The sequence below is a fragment of the Pseudorca crassidens genome, chromosome 18, assembly GCF_039906515.1.
Source record: "Pseudorca crassidens isolate mPseCra1 chromosome 18, mPseCra1.hap1, whole genome shotgun sequence".
NCBI classification, from domain to species: Eukaryota; Metazoa; Chordata; class Mammalia; order Artiodactyla; family Delphinidae; genus Pseudorca; species Pseudorca crassidens.
Window position 1 is genome coordinate 73,615,298 of NC_090313.1, and position 22,265 is coordinate 73,637,562.

General features: G+C 46.2%; 1 protein-coding gene and 1 long non-coding RNA gene across 11 annotated transcripts in view; one reads left to right on the top strand and one right to left on the bottom strand.

Moving 5' to 3' along the window:
* The window catches only part of UBL3 (ubiquitin like 3), a 70,808-nt gene extending 67,423 nt beyond the window's left edge, over positions 1 to 3,385 (top strand). For both annotated transcript variants that reach the window (XM_067713556.1, XM_067713555.1), the window contains exon 5: positions 459 to 3,385. In XM_067713556.1, the coding sequence (XP_067569657.1) occupies positions 459 to 511 (53 nt within the window). In that variant the 3' untranslated portion in view covers positions 512 to 3,385. The remainder of the gene's footprint in view (positions 1 to 458) is intronic.
* LOC137211263 (uncharacterized) overlaps positions 1 to 22,265 on the bottom strand; it is a 163,535-nt gene that overhangs the window by 89,888 nt on the left and 51,382 nt on the right. The gene's annotated exons all lie outside the window — the stretch shown is intronic.

Sequence of the window (22,265 nt, forward strand, 5' to 3'; positions counted from 1 at the left end):
AGTCACCAGAAACTATTCATAGTTTATGGATGGAACTTGTTAGTAAGCAAATAACCAGACATTTTGGAAACAGGCTAAAATTAAAAGGGTATTTACTATAGCTTTTTAATTTAAAATAATGCAAACATTAAGCAGAAAAATCCTGTTTCTCACTATGCTTGCTGTTTCTTATTATGCCCCTTTCCCCATGCTTTTTTTTTTTTTTGCGGTATGCAGGCCTCTCACTGCTGCGGCCTCTCCCATTATGTGGAGCACAGGCTCCGGACGCGCAGGCTCAGCGGCCATGGCTCACGGGCCCAGCCGCTCCGTGGCATGTGGGATCTTCCCGGACCGGGGCACGAACCCGTGTCCCCTGCATTGGCAGGCGGACTCTCAACCACTGCACCACCAGGGAAGCCCCCCCCCGGGGAGTCCCCCCATGCATTTTTATAAACAAGGCTTCTCTTCATCTTCCCTAGGTCAGAGGAATCGCGAAAAGACTGGAGAGAGTAATTGCTGTGTGATCCTGTAAACAGTGTCTGCCAGGTGTGGTGTGATGTAGTCTTTGTCTTTCATGCTGCTGGGCCAGAGGAGACCCAACGTCGCTTCAGAACCTTTAGGAAGAGTCTGCCTATAAATACGTGGACCTGAACTATCACATGAACACTGTCATCTTTTCTCATGAAAGTAAAAAGAACCAAGAACATTTTTCACTATGATTTTTTATGTCCAGTATTTTTGTTTATGTTGAGCAGTTTTAAAATGTATTGATTTTTGAATGCAAGTCAATCTCCAGGGGAAAAGTTAACAAGTTATCTTTCATAGCAGAAACGATTTTGCTGCCACAAAAATTTTCATTACCAGAACTAACAAAATCAAGTGTTCCAGATACAGTGTGCACTAAAAAAGACTGACGGTTATTTTCTTCATCAGCAGAATTTATAACATGGTTTATGGTACCTAGAAATATACTCACATATACAATCCACACTGGAAGACACAGCAGTTAATGAAGTTAATTACTGGGCTAACATGAGAGTAAAAAATGGAAAAGAAACTGAAATGTTGGGTGAATGCTACCAAAGTCAGCCGTGGCGGCTGCACTGGCACAGAATCCTACACTGAGTGCGACTGTTCTCACTGCAACAAGTGAAGAAACAAAACGTGCCTCTTGTTGAAATTACTCAGCAGAGGGCTGATGAGACTAGTTGTTTTTCCTTTAACATGTGCACTCTAGTCAGACAGTGACGGAGGGCTGGTTCACATAGCACAAGATGGGTGAGAGCTCGCGTCCTAGCCTTAACGCAGGGGTAAATTCCAGTCACTCGTAGACCTCCGTGATTGCACAGAAATATTAGAAAACCTCATTTATTCATCACTTTTGTGTATTTGAATATCAGCAAATTGAATTTTTCCATAATTATTGCTCATCTCTGTGTCCAGTGTCACAGTTACTCATTAGAGACCTCAGATGAATTCTTAAAATTAAAAAATTCTCCATAGGACTAATTTTGTTTCTTTATGTAGTTTGCATTGGGTATTAGTGCTTGCAATTGTATTAAAGTCAAAAGCTGATTTTCAAGGCACACTTGATTAGGGATGCCATTGTTTTGTTTTGTACCAATAATTTAAAAATTGATATGCTAAAAACAATTTGCACAGCACTAAAGCATGAGCTAGTTTCATCTAAACCTGTAAAAAATATAAAAGATTTTATATTTTTTCACTGGGAAGAAATTCTTCCTGGATGAAATTACAAATACGTGTAGAATATATTTAATAAAAAACTTATAAAATACCTAACTATAGAACTTAAATATAGATTGGCGTGTAGTATATAGAACAATGTTCCATATAAATAACTTTAGCCTTTATAAAAATGAACTTGCAGGCTGACGTTATGTTCTGTACTGAAATGAGTGTCCACGGCCCTTACAAATAGTAAGTGTAAATCGTTTCAAACGGTCAGCTTTGTTTAAAGGTAATCAGGTTATTTTATTCATTGTTAATGCTTTGACGAAAAGGCTTTATATTGCAGTAGATCTACGAAAATATTGTTCATACTGATCAGAATTAAATTTGTATAGAGCAGAGTTTTAAAATGAATGTAAATAGCACTGAACATTTTCCTTCTGCAACCTGGACTTATAGATCCTTTCTGTAAACTAAATAAAAAAAATATTGTAGTGCATTTTGGTGGTAATTTTAAAGGTCTTGATTAGGTTGATAATTGTTTAAGCACTGTCTCATCCATGTTAAAATTGTTCAGTTTTTATTTCTGAATCTTTAAAAAATTTGTTTAATATTCTACTGTTAGGTTTGGGACGAATCCCAATGTATCTCTGGTATTTAACCTGGTTAATTTGTGCACAGTCACGACAATGGGTAGAATTATGTAGTCCCTGTTATCACTAAGATGTTCTATTCAAGAGATGTCGAACATTTATATGCTTTGCTGACTAACTCACATGTGAATTCTGTTAGTGTGGACTAAAGAAGAATCTGGTAGTTACTTAATTGGGCAATTAAGCCATTTATGGCTATATTCTTTCCTAATACAAACTACTGGTAATTATTTTTAATACCTATTTTAATTCTAATTATTCTTCTGTTTCTCCAAAGTTAAAGACTACATTTAATTGTGATTGAAATTTTATGGTTAACCATATTCTCTATTGGTTTTCAATATATCTTTCTGTGTGTTCCCACATTATAAATTTCCCTTCACAAGACCTCAACTTGGAGTTTGCAAAATGGATGAACTGGTTCATCAGTAGAGGATTATGTCTCGCAATACCTGATATCATTGTTGTGCAAAATGCAAAGAAGAATTTGAAAATTGCAGTAAAATTACATACAGGAAACACCAAAAGTGTAGATGCCTTAATAGTGTGTACATGAAGATACTCAACCATCCCTTTGAAAATAGCTCCTTGGACTGCCTGCCGGTTAAAACGGATCGATCATATCCCATTGACGGTCCCTCTGCCGCAAACAGCTTGCTTGCTGAAAGGCGAGAGCCGCAGAGGTCCAGTCCTGTAAATAAAACCTGAGCTACGGGCCTGTGACCCTGCCCAGCACTTGGTATTTAACTCATGTCTTTCACCTAAATTGTCCTAGACTTGAAGTATTCTGGAAAAGGCAAAGCTTTCCTTCTTTATTAAAACCTCAGCATGTCTCCTTGATCTGACTTATTTGGTTCCTCTTCAAGATAAGTTGTATCTTGTCATGAAAAATGTAGTATTTAACATCATCACGCACATTACATGAGGTTTTCTCATGACAAACATCTATCCTTTGTTTTATGTCATCTTGACCAATGTTACAATAATTTCTGTTAGCTGACTGTGGTGAACAATGTTTAATGTGAAAAGAAATTAAAACTTTCTTCATCTGTTGTAGAATATTTCCCTTCTTTTAAATGACTTCATAATTTTGGTGTAGAAATATTCTTTGTCTCTACTATTTTTCTCTTTTTTCCTTCCATTTATTTTATTACATTCCTCAGTAAAATCAGCATTATGTCAGCCTTTTTTTCTTCTCTGTTACCGAAACCAAAGAGAAGTGATCAACCAAAATTTTGTGTACCTTCACACCATCCTTACTGGTAACTGTTGCAGGCATCTCTTTAATTTTTTTCCCATTATTATTTTGCAATATAGCCACTGGTTAGCCAAACAGAGTGACTAGGGGTGGGAGGAGGGCTTGAAGAAGGACGTGTAACCTATACTTGTGGTTGAAACAAAACTGCAGGCTGCTGGCTGTCTCCTAGGCACGGTTTCCCTGACCTAGCAGAGTGGGCTTCTCGGACGTGGGCAGCGGGTGGTTGGCTGCGGCTCCCCTCTGCGGCTCCGAGCGCGCTTTCTTCGGAAGAATACAGCGTGTGTGAAGCCCTTTCACAGACCGGGGGATGGGGTGGGGACTGGCTTCCGAAAGAGTTCGTGGACAAAAGTAAATAAACGTCCAAGTCTCGGTGAAGTTTAAGCCAGTACTACAATATGAAAACATACTTCATTTATTATTTTGTGGCCCTTGACAATGACATCAAATGTCCTTCAATTTTTTTTATTCTGCCTCTTTTTCAAAATGCCAACTTTCAAGAAGTATACAGTAGGCATGGTAAATCAATACTTGGGGAAAGGGGATGTCAATCTCTCCTTTGATTCAACCAATAAAAAAAGGAACTGGGGGACTTCCCTGGTGATCCAGTGGTTAAGACTGCACTTCCACTGCATGCCGCGTGGCACGGCGGGGGGCGGGGGGAGAAAAGGAATTGGGTAAACAAACGTATATTTCTTAACGTGGCTCTGGAAGTGATTTGTTTTAAAACCAAAAGAGTCTGAGGCAGAGACTCAACTGATTCTAGAGTGTAGTTATTACACATTCAGACATTGTTCAGTATCTGATTTTTATTTTCTACAGACATTTCTCAAGCCTTATTTTGGTGTAAGGGGAGTCTACGTTGTAGTAGAAGACACTTTGCTCCTTTTAAATAACAAGGAGGGAACAGGATCTAGAGGGGAATAGTGCCTGACCACACACGGAACTGGAACCTCAAGGTTTTAATCGGTGCTGCTTTTTAGACTGTCCACATGTTCCATGTGATAATAAAAGAGGGGGATTTATTCCGTTCTCAATTGTCTGCTGGATAAGATGGCTTTTCCGGCGTTCTGGAGCCTGGCCCTTCTCATGGTCCCCTTCTGCATCACGAGGTTTTCTCTCCGGGGCTTTGCTTAACTGAGTTCCACTAATTAGCGTGCGACCTTCCACCAGTGTTTCTTAAGCGTTTTTAAAAATTTGATGAACACATCTCCATTTTGACTGATAACTGCCATTCAGCCCTCAGACTGCGGGATGCCATGCCCGAGACCAGCAGGGCTTTGGAATCAGGCCTGGCTTCGAGGTCCAGTTACTTAATCTTTGGGCTTCCGTTTTTTCATATATAGAGTAAGGATAATACCTATTTTGTAGGGTTGTAGGGATTATTTTAAAATAAACATTTTTAGCACTGACTGGCCCAAGAACTCATCTGACCGCCCATCAGAGCTGTCAGAGGGCCTTATGTCGGAAATGGAGGGCCCAGCACGCATGTGTGTTCTAGACATCATGAAGAAGTAGCTTACGAAAAGGAGAAAAAATAGGAAGATTCTGCGTGCAGATCTCTCACAAGTAAATCACTATGTAGTCACAAATTATCCCGATGAGGAAGGAAAAAAGACACTGAAGAGATCACTGTGGCCACAAGTCAGCTCTCCCATTGTAATTTAAACAGCATGAGCAGAACCGGGTGTTTGGCTATGTAAATCAAGGAGAAATCTAGTAAGTGTCAGACACCTCTGAGAATGGTGTTAGAAAGGTCTGGAATGAATGGGGGTTGAACGGAAATAGAAAGTACAGGATTGCTGTGCTCAAAACAAAAAGAACATGGCAGGGATACACTGCTGGGTGCCGACCCTGGCTGCATGCCGGAAACCACCGGGGGAGTTTTCATTATTTTAATTTTTTACTTTTTCCTATTGACGCCTGGGTTGCTCACATCAGCTGAACTAAATCAGAACACTCGTGGCTCGGAATGGTCTCCTTAATTCTTGCCAATGACCAAAACCAGAACCACTTAAATACCGAGAACACAATACGGTGGAAAGACTGCAGTAAGTGGAGTTAAAGTAGAAATGGAAACCGGGCGAGAGGATGGAGACGGGGAATACGGGTCCCAGCCGCTTTGGATTCTAGGAGACCTTGCGCACGCCGAGTAGTACTGCCCCTGCGCCCCTCCCGCCGCATCGCCCTAGACCCCCTCCTCCCTGCGTGCCTTTGCGCATGCTCACCACCACCACCCGCTCCCAGACCACGAGGCCAGACCCCCAGCATCCCAGCCGCGATACCCACGGGAAGAAATAATGTCGAAGTGGAATCCATAAAAATGAGAAGGATTTGTACATCAGTGTTCACAGCAACATTATTCACAGTACCCAAAAGGTGGCAACTACCCAAACAGATGAATAGAAAAGCAAAATGTGGTATCGTCAGACAATGGACTATTATTCAACTTTAAAAAGGATGGAAATTCTGACACATGCTACAACACGGATGAGCCTTGAAGACACTATTCTAAGTGAAATAAGAGGCCACAAGAGGACAAATATTGTATGATTCCACTTATACGAAGTACCTTGAATAGGCATCATAGCGATGGAAAGTAGAAGAGAAGTGACCAGAGGCTGGGGGAAGGCAAGGATGGGGACGCGGGGACACAGTTTCAGTCTGGGAAGATGAAAAGAGCTCTGGAGGTGGACAGTGGGGATGGCTGCACATCGTGAATGCACTTAATGCCCCGGCTTGTATGCTTAAGAATGATTAAAATGGTAAATTCTATGTTATATATATTTTACCACAGTAAAAGAAAAATAAAACTTTTTTTCAAACACATGAGTAGGACTTACCCAGGAAAAGGAGCCCGGCAGAGCTTCAGAGAAAATGGGCAGAGGGCGATGCAAGCAGAGCAAACAGAAATGCAAAGGCCCAGAAATGAAAGCGGGCACGCTGGCGAGGAAATTGTGAGTAGCTCGGTGTGGCTGGAGCACGGAGGACTTGACTTTGACAGGGAGGCAATGAGAAAGTGGAGGCTTGCAAAGCGAGCCGGGGCCACGACGCGAGGAAGCTCAGAAACCCCACCCGTAACTCCGAAATCTGGACGTTTCCTGCAGGTGGGGCTGCACCACTGACTGTCACGCACATTCACACACCCCCAGAAGGGACTTGGCGATTTCCCTCCAGCCTTTCTACGGTAATAAATTATATAATAAAATAAAATGCACTGTTTCTGTATTTTTAAAAATGCTTATTATAAAGAATTCAGAGTCTTAAACATGAAGAGGTGAAAAGTGTTTTCACTTTAGTTTCACCCCAAGCCCATCACACACAAATAAGAACATGATCTGAATGTTCTCGGTTCATGTTGACAGCAGAGACGGTTCGTAAGCAAAACTGCTTTATAAACCTGGGGTCATACAACAGAAGCTGTTTTGAATTTTAGTTGCATTCAACAAAAGACATGGAAATGAAACTCAAAGAATCACTGTCACATAAAAGTTTCTTCACCACCAGAGGGTTTTTTCCTAAATATCCCTCTAGGATTAAAGAAAGTGATTATGAAGAAAAAGAAGGGGTTACTATTTATCTTTAGTACTTCATGTTTCAGTTTCAGACAATACTAATTGATTCCTTTCTCTGAAAGATGAAAGAGGTATTACTTCTTCCGTCTGACCCCCTCTGAATTTTGTTAAGTTATATGATTATTTTAATACTTCCCATATTTCTAACACATACACTGCTCTCTAATTATGTGGTATCATAATTATTCAGTTTTAACTCTACATTTAAATGGATTCCATATTCACTTACCAATCTTTCATCAAAGCTTCCCGAGTCCTGATGGTTTTAAATCATGAGTCATCTATCAGTGGGTTAAGTTGTTATTGTAAAATATCTTTTTAAGAAAATTCACAGCACTGCCTAAAGATGTCTGTCTGTTACCTTTACGTTTGAATGACACCTTGATGGGGTGGAATGATCTCAGGCTGCACGTTCTTTCAGAACTTGGTAGACATTACTCCAATGTTCTCAGGCTCTGACTGTTGTGAACAATTCTGAGGCCAGTCTAATTTGTCTCTCTTGTAGTTGATTTGTGTTTTTCTAGATGCCTGGAGATTTCTTTGTTTAAGCCTCAAGTTCAACAGCTTCTCCAGGCTATGCCTTGGCAAAGAGCTTTCGGTGTCAAAATCTCCAAGAATGTGGAGTGTGCTTTTAACCTGCAGATTCAGTTCTGCCTGGGAAATTTTTCATACGTATCTCTCAGGACATCTTCTGGTCCTCTTGTCAATCCTCTGCTTCAGGGACACCAACTGTGCTTCTATTGGATTCTCACCATTCACGGGCCGGATGTGTTATCTTCTCTGCTTTAACATTGGTGTCTTTTCCGTGTGCAGTCACTGAGATGACCTCCATCTTTCTTCTGATGTCAGCACTTTGATTCTCAGCTGGGTCCAGTCCTTTGCTTTTTAAGAAATTTATACTTTAGTTCTCTAAGTATGATGTTGTGGAGTTTGTGGAAATGGGTGGGGGGGAGGGGGATGGAAGGAAAAGAAAGAAAACTCAGCTGCGGGGTGTGCAGGCTCTGTTGGAGAAGCTTCCCCTGCTCGCTCTGCTGATGCGTCACTGAGGGTCTGGAGCTGGTGTCCCCCCGCCCGGCTGAGGGTGTTGTGCATTCCCACCTGGGGTGACCCTCAGGGTCGGATTATTCTCCCAACTCAGGCACCGTCTTAGTCCCTCACTTCTGCCAGAGAATCAGCTCTATTTTTCACTTTCTCCCATATTCCTCCACCCCTCCGTCTCTCCCCCCACACACTCTGTGTAAAGTGCTTTTCTAGTTGCCGGTCACAGAGGGAAAAATAGGTGCTTCCCTGGTGGCGCAGTGGTTGGGAGTCCGCCTGCCAATACAGGGGACACGGGTTCGTGCCCCGGTCCGGGAAGATCCCACATGCCGTGGAGCGGCTGGGCCCGTGAGCCATGGCCGCTGAGCCTGTGCGTCCGGAGCCTGTGCTCCGCAGCGGGAGAGGCCACAACAGTGAGAGGCCCGCGTACCGCAAAAAAAAAAAAAAAAAAAAAAAGAGGGAAAAATAGCAAAATCTGTTGTCTCACTGTTTTAAAGTTATTTAATCACCTGCCTTTTGATGATCATTTACCATCTTGACTTGTCTTTCTCGCTCACCTGAGATCCATTCATTGGGCATCTACTGTAAGCCATGCACTGGGGGAGGCACTAAGAGTTCAAGGACAAGTGAGACAGTCTCTGCTCACAGAGTTTGTGGTTCATTTTGTTACCTGTCTCATTAGTCACTGAATAGTCTCAATTTACTGTTAGTTATTATTTTCTTGCTCCTGCTGTCCCTGCTCCAGGCCTTCTTTATCTCTGAGATTATTAGCAGATCACAGCAACCATCTCCTATATCTTCTTTTTTACCTAAGACTTCCTGGTGACAAATCTGGTTGGAATAATGTTTTTAGATAAATCTTTTCAAAATCACTTTTTTCATGACGCTTCTGGGGCCCACAACTTCTCAGTGACTCCTCACTTCTGACCACAAAAATCCCAGCTCCCTGGCACAGGTCTCCTTCCTGCGGCTCTGGGCTCTCCACCTGCAGCGAATCCCGGGGACTGGCTTATTCAACACTCATTCCAAACCCTTTTGCATTAGCTGCACAAGTGAAAGCTAAGATCCATTCTCCTGACTCTCTTGCAGCTAGAGGTCCAGTTTTAAGTTCCTCCTCTCGGAGGCATCCCGGGGAGATTGATTCACAGCTGGGGTGTGTCGGAAGAGGAGCCGGGCACAAAGCATCCGCTTTGCTGGTACAAATGGCACAGGGGCCGTGCACTCTGGCTTGGAGGCAGTGACTTCTAGTTTGCAGGCAGCATCTTAGTGTGGCAGCTTTCTGATCATGACGGAGGCCTCAGCCCTCCCGGCAGCCCAGTTCTTCCGCGTGGGAAAGGGACTCACTCTTGGAGGCTCAGCTTAGAGCCTGTTTGTCTATCTGTTCCATTCTCTAGGTGATATATACCATGAAGTCCTTTCTGCTTTAACTAGCTGGGAGGGACCCTGGTTTCTGCAATCCTTCGCTCTGACCAATACGCTACCCAGCTTTACTTCTCACTTTCCCCCCAAACCTATCAGCCTGGTGCCCTCACTGGCTCTGGGAAGATACCCTTCACGTCTGTCCTTCATGCACTTACCCCTTCACCCGCCCTCTTGCTTTCCCCTGCGATGTAACTGTCTCCCTGGGTCCTCTAATTCCAGATCCAGAGCACATCTGTCTCCCCTGGGGCTTCTCTGACCCCGTGTCCCCACTGGTCCTCTTTACGGGACAGAGAAGCCCAGCCCTGAGGGTCAGAGTAGGCTTAGGGCCTCAGCTCTCCCATCCAATGGCGATCCCGGATGGACTTGTCCTCAGTTTCCTTTGCCATAAAATGTGGAGGTTGCACCACGTGAGCACCACCTTGACCTCCAATTCAAAAGTTAAGATTCTAAAACTCAAAGACAAGCTACTTCCCAAGCCAAGAGAGCCGAGCTGCTCTCAGAAACATTTGACTTCAAATCCTGTGGCCTCTTTGCTTCCTGACACCTCTCCTCCAAGGTTGGCCATGCACGTGTGGACTGTGTATTTGAACTGCTGGAGAGAAATCCCTGCAGCTGGTGCCGACAGGCAACGTTCACCAGCTGCACGGGAGCAATGCCCCTGGCTGTGGCTGACCTCTCCACGGCGGGCTCGCAGCTCCTGTCAAATCTGGACGAAGATTTCCAAAGGGAGGGTCTACCTGGCTGAAGCCGTGCCGTGGGAAGGGAGCAGCTGTGTGGCAGGTATCTCTGCTCAGTGCGAGTGTCAGCAGTTTCCTGGTAGCCTGTGTAATATTGGTGGTGATTCTCCTGACTCTGGAACTTCTAACAGATATAAAGCTTCAAAAAAAAAAAAAAGAAGAAGAAGAAGAAGAAGAAATCCCTGCAGCTGGCAAGGCCAGGCCCCGAGGGATGGGGAGAAGAATTCTTTTCCAAGAAGGCGGGTCCCCCTTAGAGTGTGGGCCCTGTTTCATGGACAAAGTACACAGCTTGCCTATATTCCGTTACCCAACCTGTCTGCCGACGCCTCAGGCTGCAGCGCAGGCCTGATGGGTGAGGGTCCATGACAGGGTCTCAGTACACATTCCCACGGAGGCTGACGACCAGGCCCCGAGAACAGAGCAGTCCCCGTGCTGGGTCACATCGCAGGCTCTGGAGTCAGCGCCAGGGGGCGTCTGCTCATTGAGCCTGGGGAGACGGACCAGACAGAACCCTTAGGGCAGGGTGACATCATCTGTGTGACGTCACACATGGCCCTTCTTCAGACTAACAGGCCGCTCTGGCTCCCAGGTCCTGTCCCAGGCAGGTCTGCAGCCATCCCAGGGCATGGGAAGGCTGGAGACCCTCAGCTGCTTTACGCCCACTTGTCCCAGCTGTTCTCAGCATCCCCTGCGTCCAGGGGCTACATCCCATCACTTGAACCACCCGCAGGGAGCCTTCCTGGAGCTCAACTGTGCTCTCACTTCTAATCAAGGGTGGATGTCAAAAACGGCCAGTTGGAAACGACTCCTGCCTGTTCTCCGTGCGTGCCTTACACGTGCGCCCCAGAGGCCACGGGTGCTACTTTAAAAAGAAACAAAGCACAGGAGCAGATGGCCTTTGGGTCGGGAATGACCCGGACGCACTCTATTTCCACCTTCTTGACCCGTTCAAGCACTGCTTCCATCTTTCATACACACACACACCCCCTTGGGCCCAGCCTCACGGGGCTTGGAGACCCAGCACTGGCCTGTTCCTTCTGACTCTGGCCTGGCATCTCATTGGTGTCCAGGCCCTGCTTCTAGTAAATGCCACTCACCTCCCAACACTGCCCACACCCCTAGACACATCCCCAGCTGAACCCACACCAGCGTGGCCCCGCTCTCCAAGGGAGCGATTAGACAGTTCCTGAATGGTGGAAGGCCTTATACATCATTACATTGACAGCATAATGAAAAAAGATCTTTTTTTTTTTTTAACATCTTTCTTGGAGTAGAATTGCTTTACAATGGTGTGTCAGTTTCTGCTGTATAACAAAGTGAATCAGCTATACATATACATATGTTCCCATATCTCCTCCCTCTTGCATCTCCCTCCCTCCCACCCTCCCTATCCCACCCCTCTAGGTGGTCACAAAGCACTGAGCTGATCTCCCTGTGCTATGCAACTGTTTCCCACTAGCTGTTTTACATTTGGTAGTGTATATATGTCCATGCCACTCTCTCACTTCGTCCCAGCTTACCCTTCCCCCTCCCCGTGTCCTCAAGTCCATTCTCTACGTCTGCGTCTTTATTCCTGTCCTGCCCCTAGGTTCTTCATGATCTTTTTTTTAATTTTTGACAAAAGATCTTTGTAGCAAATTTCTCAAAACGTTTTTCGTCTTGATGAATTGCTTTGACCTATTTATAGGACGAGAGCTCAGCAACCTGTTCCTTGGTTGTCCTAAAACTCTTAGCTCTGTTTTACACCTACTCACAGCCGTTAATAACCCTTAGCCTCCTTTTCTGTTTACTGTCTACCCAGCTGCCCAGCCTTGACATAACCTCTGTCGGTAATGTGGAAAAACACAAGCCCAAGAGTCAGACAGATGTGCTTTTAATCCCAGCGCCCCCATAAACCAGTCTAATGGGTGTGGGCACATCGTTTAACTCCTCTAACATCCACCGCTCCATGTGAAATAGACGTACCATCCCCAGTGTCCCAGTGGTTCGATCAGTGTTGAGATTTAATGAGCTACTATCTGCCCAGAACTCACACACGTAAGGGCTCAAAAGATGTGACCCTCCTTTCCTCTTTCCTTTTCCTTTTTTTTTTTCACGGACCCATCTCAGCTGCTTTCTTTCTTCTGGACGCATTGGGAGGCAAGGCATCCCTACTGAACAAAGAAATCAATGTGAAGGTGGCAGCTTTGTGGATCCTGGCCCCTAGCTGCTAGGACACCTGAATTTTAAGCAACAGGACACTCAGAACCTAGCACTTGACAGGAGGGGGTATGTGCATGAGTGCAAATGCAAATTGGTTCTCTGTCTCAGTTCCCCAAAACTGCTGTGGGGATCCCCACAACGGGCTCCCAAGTAAGAAATGTAGCTGTAGCTGTAAACAGTCGAGAATGGTCTCCAAGATCGTACACAAATGTGAAAGCCAGAAACGCAGCATCGCTGTACAGTTTGTGCCCGGCCCAGGGACAGCTGCTGAGCTGGTTAAAAATATGTGTCTGCAAATAAGTTTGTGCTGGTGAGCTTGGGTCATAAAGCTCTTCTCATCTGAGCCTTTATTTTGGGTGTGCATTACTCTAGGCAAATGTGCCTCAGAGGCGCTCAAAGAATATTTGATTCGTCGGAGAGAGATTGAGGCACCCTGTGCAGTGCAAGAAACAGGCCTCCTGCCCGTCACGTAAGAGCCCATGCATATATGTCCATGCCTCTAGATAGCTAGTGGGAAGCAGCCGCATAGCACAGGGAGATCAGCTCTTGTGACCGCCTGCAGGGGTGGGATAGGGAGGGTGGGAGGGAGGGAGACGCAAGAGGGAAGAGATATGGGAACATATGTATATGTATAACTGATTCACTTTGTTATAAAGCAGAAACTAACACACCATTGTAAAGCAATTATACCCCAATAAAGATGTTAAAAAAAAAAAAAAAAAGAGCCCATGCAGCCTTGTCAGGAGGAGAGAGAGCACAAAAGGGACAAAGAAACCAAAGAGAATCAAGTCAACAAGTATTTCTAGGAAGGGGACCCAAATGGCCCAGTGATGCCTATTGTCTGGGTACACTTTTTTTCTTTTCTTCTTTTTAAAAAACTTTTATTGAAGCATAGTTGATTTACAATGCTGTGTTAATTTATGCTGTACTGGGTACACTTTTTTTTGGCGTGGCAGGCAGGATCCTAGTTCCCGGACCGGGGATTGAACCCATGCCCCAGGCAGTGAAAGCTCTGAGTCCTAACCACTGGACCGCCAGGGAATTCCCCCAGTACACTTTTAATAAGGCTCCTTTTCACTGTGTTTATTGATACTCACTTTTTCAACTTTCTAGAGCTGCCATAACATAGTACCACAAACTGGGTGCCTTAAACACAGAGATTACCTCACGGTTCTGGAGGCTAGAAGTCCAAGTTCAAGCATTCAGCAGGGTTGGCTGGAGGGAGAATCTGTTCCATGCCTCCGGCCCAGATGTCCCGTGGCTTGTAACAGAGTCCCAATGTCTGTCCTTATCTTATGTCCGTGTCTAAACTTCTCTTTTTATAAGGGCACCAGTCATATTGTGTCAGGGACCCACCCAACCTACTCCAGTAGGACCTCATCTGAACCAGTTACATCTGTAATGACCCTGTTCCCAAAAAAAGGTCACATTTTGAGGGACCAGCAGTTAGGGCTTCAACACACAAATCTGTGGGGGACACAATTCAAACCATAACACCTGCTAGGGGGCACCTTCGCTAGATGCCGAGGGATGGAAAGACGTGTGGATACACAGTCTTTGTTTGATTAACCCACAATCCAGACTGGAACACATACAGTATTCTGCAAGCTGGGCACAGTTGAGGAGGCAGTGGAAACACGAGACAAGCTCCATGGGAGCAGGAAGGAAGGAGCCTCAGAGGAAACCTTCGAGTACTGGGTACAACCTTTAAACTGTGTCCTAGTGAAGATGCAGGTGATATCACCAGATTGTCAAAGCCATCTTCAGTGTGTCTGTAGCCTTTCTATAGTGTAAAACCATGTAGTTGTTAAAACTAACATACTGTGGTACGTAAGCCGTCCGCTCTAGAATTTAAAATGAAAATACTGAAAGTTTCAAACGGTCAGTCATGGTAAGACTATAATTTTAGTTTAAATTGTTTAGAAAATGTATCCAATTAAGTCTGTAATCAGTGTTCAAATGGTCATGAAAAATTATTGTCCAAGTGGGGTTCATTAAAATTGTGTTGTGTTTAAGGCAGGCAGCATCAATTCCCATAAAATAAAATAAGATCATAAAAATACCGTGTTTTGGCTGAATTGTGTCCATCCCCAAATTCCTACGTTGAAGTCCTAACCCCCAGGACCACAGTGCGACTGTACACACATAGGGTCTTCAAAGAGGTGATTAAAGCTAAACTGAAGTCTCTAGGCTGGAGCCCTAATCCAAGATGACTGCTGTCCTTATATGAAGAGGGATTAGGACACACAGGGAGAGATGTCTGCGATTCGCGCGTGCACACAGAGAAGAGGCCACATGAAGACAAAGGGAGAAGGCGTCTGCAAACGGGGTGGGGGGGGCAGGAAACCAGCCCTACGGACACCTTGACCTTGCACTTCCTGCCTCCACAACTGTGGGAAAATAAATGTTTTGTATGTTAAGACTGAGGTGCCCGGGGCACCCCTAAGCGGGAATGTTACTGATGGACCCGCTTAACGGGAGAACACAGAGACCAGAAGAGGGCCCAGGGCCAAGCCTTGAGCAACTCCCACAACTAGGGGGCCAGAGGAGGAGGAGAAGCTGGCAGAAGAGCACGAAGGAGAGGCCAGCGCAGGACGGGGCAAGGACAGGGCAAGGACGGGGCGTATCAGAGATGCCGAGGGAATAGTGTCCAGTAGAGCAACAGGAGGACCAGAAAGTCCACTGGAGTTGGCAGTATGGAGGCTGTGGGGAATCCAGCCATGCACAGTTCCAGGGCAGAGACGGGTGGCTGGAAGCTCCATTGGGGAGGAAGTGCATACAGCTCTTGTAGACAGCTCTGCTGAAAGCTTTCCCTTTTTGCCAAGCAGGGGAGTCCAGAACGGGGCCCCGCACCGTGGGGCAAGAAGACGAGCATTCTGCCCATTAAGCACACTCAAGCCCTCAGCCCAGGCACCTTCTCCGAACAGGAGAACCTCTTCTTGCAGCTGCGTCCCCACCATCCTCATGATTGTCCAGCTGCGTGTGGGATGGGAAGGGACCGCTTGCTTTGGGCCTCTACGGGGGACATCTGCTCCTTTTGTTGCCTAGGCGCCCTCCCGTCCCTCTGCTAACAAGCCCCACACCCTCCGTCCATGCCTTTTCCACTTGGGCTCACTCACGGAAAGTTTCTATCCCTTACAACCAAGCCACCCTGACTGATACACCCTTTCTTCTGAAATGGTTCAAGGCCAGCTTTTTTTGACCTTCTCCCTTAGCCAACAATGAGGTAAGACGTGAAACAGTCTAAGAAACACTGGAGGGTAGGAAATTAAGGAGAATTTGGAAGAATGCAATTGTTCTCACAACATTTTGGCTTTTTCAAATTTTGTTAAACTAACCACATTATGGGAAATTGCCAATGGAGGAATACTGACTTTTCCAAAGCAGAGCGGTGCTTTAGGAAGAGATTACATGGCTTTTTATTGAAATCGCAGAATCGCTGTATTTTGTACGTGCCCTCTGTAATGGCCTGGGGGGAAGAATGTGTAAGAAAAGTAAGAAAAGGAAGAGAAGGAATTTCATTAAGGGCAGGATGCTGGAACATGAAGAGTCCAGCTCTTACGTAACTGCAGAAGGGTAGAAATTGAATACCGGGAACAAAAGGAAATAAGTAAAGTGAAATAAGATGCCGCAGATCTGATTCTCGCATCACCAGCCAGTTAAACTCTCCTTTGCAGATCAGACATCTTTCCTCTATTTGCAGCAAAGCTTCAAAGCTACAGGCTGGCATCAGGCCATTAGCGTAATTCAAACCACACTGGTGACACTTCCTGGAGTCCAGCTTCTAACCACATCCCTCTCTCCCCTCATCTGCCCAGGTCCTGGCACCAAAGATTTACAAAGATGGGAAAAGAGAATATTCTTTCCTTTCCCTTTCGATGCTCTCGTGCCTCTCAACAATGTCATCCAGTTCCCAACCTTCCCCAGATCCCCCCTGTCCCACGGCTCCCAGGCAGTTACAAGCCCAGGGTAGTCTGGGTGGACCCAGAAGAACGCATGTCTTTTTCTCTAAAAGCCCTTGTGGGAAGTTCCCTCTATCCTATGGGGGTAGAAACGCAGTCTGTTTGGTTCTTTCTCTATTTCCAGTTTCCCCGGGGCCAGGCACGTGATCGACAATAGTATTTCTTTAATGAGTAAACGGATGAATGAGTGAGTTTTCCAAGAGGATATATTCAAATGCTAAACATCTCATACCCATGTGCTTCCAATTACCTCTAAAGAAGTTTCCCTGGTTTGTTTTTGTATCCTTGTGCCTCGGGGGAAAAACTCAAAACAGCGAAATGACTTTTTGCTGGATGGTGAAGCATAAAAGGGTGGGATCTTGGCAAATGTGTGAAGCTGATGACGCCTTCGCGGGCTTGACTCCGTCTCAGGGCCTCACTCACGGTGTGTCTCCCTCCCCACCTCCCCCTTTCTCTTCTTTCCCCATCCTCTTTCTCCCTGATCTTCAGGGCTCAGCCGTGAATTCTGCTGCCTAAAATACAGCTCGTGAGGACTGAACTCTCCTAGAATTATTGGAATTTTAGTACAAGTTTCTTGAGGACCAGCACAAAGGGATAACCCTGACTGGTAAAATTTCCAGGAGGTGGGACCAGGTGATTTGGGAGGACTTAATTTTTCTATTTCAAATAGGCAGCTATATATACTCCGACCATTCATCAGGCTGTGTCTGCTCCTTGATACTCTGACAGACCAATCTGGATTAGGACCCAGAGTTGCACGATTGTCTTTAACCAGTAACTACCATCCCTGCATCCATCCATTTATCCATCTATCCCATTCACTCATTCACTGAAGAATGAAAATAATGAATTCCCCGGCGGTCCAGTGCTAAGGACTCCGAGCTTCCATTGCAGGGGGGGCCCGGTTCGATCCCTGGTCGGGGAACTAAGACCCCGCAAGCCGTATGGCGCAGCCAGAAAAGAATGAAAATAGTGACGAAAAAGACAACTACGTGCCAGTTCTCTCACAGCTCAGAGAATCAGGGAGAGAGAGAGAGGGCAACCAAATAATCCAGCAAACGAAAGAAGTTCCTGAAATTAAAGGAGTGAGGCTACGGGAGTTTGTCACAGGGACTGCGGGCGTCTAGAGGGGCTTCCCAGAGGAAGGAGGCCTCAACGGGGGAGGGAACGTGGCTCTCCCAAGGTACAGACAGCAGGCTGGAGGGGCTGGAGTGGACGGTTAGCTGGAGAGGAAGGCCAAAGCCAGACCACTTAGGCTCTTTGGGCCATGTTTAAGATTTTATTCTTTGTGTTAAGATCAGCAGGAAGCTATCGAGTAGTTTTAAGTGGAGACAGACAGTGACGTTATCATGCATTGAAATATGTTTCAAATAGCTTCATGTCTTCCTGTGCTTTTCTTTTCTGCACTCCTAAATCAGCACGGCTCTTCCTGGGGAGGAGTAAAACTGTGCTTTCCTGGATGGCAAAGACAAACACGGGGTCAAGGTTTGGCCACTGGCTTCCAGTCCAGAGATAATAGCTGCGAGAGCCAGAGCTCTGATTTGTAAGAGCAGAGCGTCCAGTGAACCAAAAGGCAAAGTCCCGAAGAGATCGGGGGATGAAGTTCATCCAAAGTGAGTAGATCATAACCTGGACGGTATGGGGGCGGGGGTGGGTGGGGACCGTGCGCACGAGGCCAGAAGGACTGGCCAGCCTGTAGGAACCACGCAGAGAGAAGGGCATGGACGGACTGCCCAACCTCTGCCCCAGAAGCGCCAGAGGGCCGGGTGGGACCCTAGCCCACGTGGCAGCCTGTCTACACCCGGGAAAGCACGCTGCCAGGAGGCGGCCTGGGCTGAGGGGTCATCTTCCTCACAGCCCGCTCTCCCCTCATCATGAGCCCAGCAAGGGTGACATCATCCTTTGTTCAGCCCACTCAGACTGTCGCCCTCGGTTCAAAGGCTCGTGACACATGTAAGTTCTCCCCCCCAAGAGAATGTAAATTGGTGCAGCCACTATGGAAAACAGTATGGAGGTTCCTCAAAAAACTAAAAATAGAGTTGCCAGATGAGCCTGCAATCCCACTCCTGGGCATACATCTGGAGAAAACTCTAATTCAAAAAGATACATGCACCCCAATGTTCATAGCAGCACCATTTACAATAGCCAGGACATGGAAGCAACCTAAATGTCCACTGACAGATGAATGGCTAAAGAAGACGTGGTACATACATACCATGGAATTTCACTCAGCCATAACGCAGAATGAAATAATGCCATCTGTAGCAACATGGATGGACCCAGAGATTATCATACGAAGTGAAGTAAGTCAGACATATACCATATGGTATCACTTATATGTGGAATCTAAAATATGACACAAATGAACCTACCTATGAATCAGAAACAGGCTCACAGACGTAGAGAACAGACCTGTGGTTGCCATGGGGGAGGGGGGTGGGGGAGGGAAGGATTGGGAGTTTGGGATTAGCAGATGCAAACTATTATATAGAGAATGGAAACACAACGAGGTCCTACTGCGGAGCACCAGGAACTATATTCAACACCCTGTTATAAACCATAATAGAAAAGAATGTGAAAAAGAATATATATATATACACACACACACATATATGTATAACTGAGTCACCCTGCTGTATAGAAGAAATTAACACAACATTGTAAATCAACTATACTTCAATAAAATAAACTTTAAAAAAGTTCTTCCCCCAAGAGATAATGGTGAAATAGTAACCTGGGTATGGGGAACAGTGGCCCCGTGGATAGGGAAACCCCCTGTTATCTGTAAATGAATGAGAATAAAAGAATCGCCTGGGACAAGAAAGCGGAGAGCCCCATCCCTCTGTAAAATGAGACTGGCGGGAATTCCCTGCCGGTGCAGCGGTTACGACAAGGCGCTTTCACTGCCGTGGGCCCAGGTTTGATCCCTGGTCAGGGAGTTAAGGTCCTGCAAGCCGCAAGGCGTGACCTAAACCAAGCAAACAAGCAAATAAAGAAATAACTAAGATTGACCTTTTCCAAAGGGTGTCTGGCTGCAGGGTGGAGAGCTGTACGCCAAGGGGCCAGAGCAGAGGTGTGGGACCAGGCGGGAGGCTTTGCAGTGGCCCAGGCAAAGTGGCCATAGCTTGGGCTAAGGTAATGGTGGTCCTGGAGCTGGAGAGATGTGATGAGATTCTAGAGATATTACCGAGATAAACTGACAGGACTAAATGGAGGAGCAGATATGGAAGTACAAGGTAACTCTACTAATTAGGTTTCCACTGCAGTAGAATAACACACAGTTACAGTGGTTTTCCACTGTAATGTTGGATAACGAACAACCCCAAATTCTCAGTGGTTACAATACTCATTTTTCTTGTTATAGGTCTGCAGGTTGGTTGGGGGCATTTCTGCTTCGGGTTGCAGGCAATCCATGTATTTCTCGTTCTAGAATCTGCAGTTACCTGGGGCCAAGCTCTTCCACGGTGGATGTCAGAAGGGCAAGAGGCCAGGCCAAAACACAGAAGCACATTTCAAGCCTCTGGCTGGACAAGGCCTAATAAGTGTCTGCTCATATACCACCAGCCCCAGGATGCCGAACGGCAAAGCCCAAAGGCAGTGGGCCAGCGGATCGGACTCTGCCCAGGGAAGCCACGGCAAGGATGAACCGTGAACGATTAACGCTACCCATCCTAGGAGCCAGCGACGGCGCCTAGGTGTCTGGCTTGCACGGCTGGAGAGACTGGGGTGCCCTTCACCGAGAAAGGAAATACCAGAAGTGGAACACATTTGAGAGAGATCATGAGTTCAGTCTTGGATATTTGGTCCTGAGATTTGAGTACCAAAGTGGCAGGGGCTATAGAAAAGTCTGGCTTGGAGGTATGTATCTGGGAGATGTAGCAAAGACTAGCTGGAACCTGCTGTCCATCCACTTACTCCTTCTTCTTTAGTTTTAGAACATCTAATTTTTAGCTGGCCATACATTTCCAAACCTCCCTTGAGCCAGGGTGGTCACCTGACTAAACTTTAACCAATGAAGTATAAGCAGTGCCAGGTATGACTTCTGTCAAGTATCCTTAAAGGAAAGGGTGTGTCCTTCCTCCTGACTTATTCCTGACTGCTGACAGAAATGTGGTTGTGATGGCTGGAACCCAAGAAGTCATCTTGGACCATGAGGTAAAAGTCCTAGGTTGAGGATGGCAGAGCGACAAGAAGACTAGATCCCTGAAAAGAAATACTTTTATAGCATTTAGGCTACTGATACTTGGAGTTTTCTCTCATCTACAGTCAAACCCAATCCTAACTGTTACAAGAGTCATGAGAGCAAAGAAGTACTGGAAGTCGTTTGAGTTCAGAGTCAAGTTTCCAAGACAAGGGTAAGGAGAGCCCAGGGCTGAGCTTGAGGGGCTCTGACATGGAATAGCCAAGTAGAGGATGCCACATCCGCAGAGAGACAGAGAAGAAGCAGGCAGGGGGCAGAAGAAGAAGGAGAATGGGGTGTCTTGGACACGGCATGCAAGGAAGAGAGTATCTCGGGGAGGAAAGAGTCGTCAAAAGTTGGAATCAAGCTGACAAGTGAGATGACAGCAGAGGGCGTGAGTTAAGTTCAGCCCGTGACAAGGACACGGGGGTAGCGTGGTCTTTGAGCCCCACGAAGTGCCCTCTGGAAGCACTCTCCACCCTGAGCACACTCCTAGAGTCTTGAAGAGGAGAACTTGGGTGCAGCCCCCAGCAGAAGCTGCCAGGACTGATGGAGAGAAGCAGACGAGCCTGGACATCACTTTTACCCTTAAACTTCATCTCTCCCCCCACCCCACCGCCTCTGCCCACCCCCAGGCCTTCTAACAACCTGCGCCTCTCCGGCCTCTCCCTCCCTCCACTCCCACTCGGCTTCTCATTATTTTCTTAGGAAAGGGCTAATAACCTCACTTCCTTGCTCAGAATTCTTCCAGGAATCCCTACTGACTATGTTTTAAAGTTAACATTCCTTAACCAGGCACACTGATCTGTCACGGTCTAACCCTGACCTTCTTCTCTGGTCTCACATCCTCGACGTCAGCCCCCAGCAACATCTGCCTGCGATCACAGGAAAGACCCCCATGAGCACCGCTCACCTGGGACCAGTCAGCCCACAGCACCGTGAGAGAGAAGAAAATATTGCTGTTTTACGGCACCAGGTTTTCGGGCAGTGTGCCACACAGCGACAGATAACCAGAATGGAAACTGGTACCAGGAACGGCGTGTTGACATTTAAAAACGTAAACCGTACGGCACTGGCTTAAAAGAGTTTTAGGAAGATCGTTGTCGGGCCTGTAAAAGCAGAGAGGAAATTGCTATCGGAAGCTGGAGGAAAAAAAATCCGTGTGATGTAGTGGTGGGAAGTTTAGCAAAGCTGTCACCTGCTCAACTGTGACAAGTGTGGAAATGTGGAAAATAAAACCAGCCATAGCTAATGGATAGCGATTTGGCCAAGAAAGTTTTGGGCAGAAGGTTGAAAGTGTCAACTGATTTCTTTCAGCAGATAAGGGACAGATAAAGAGAAATGAACTAGAAGAAGAATTTTTCAGTTTTCAAATATAATTTAGAGAATATATAAAGAAGCCAGGATTTTCTGGGTTCAAAATTAAACTGCTTCACACTCCCAGCCTTTCCAGAAGGCAAGTTGTTCTCAAAGTAAGACGGCCTTAGGGTAAAAGTTCCTCTCGGGCTTCCCTGGTGGCCCAGTGGTTAGGAATCCACCTGCCAATGCAGGGGACACGGGTTCGAGCCCT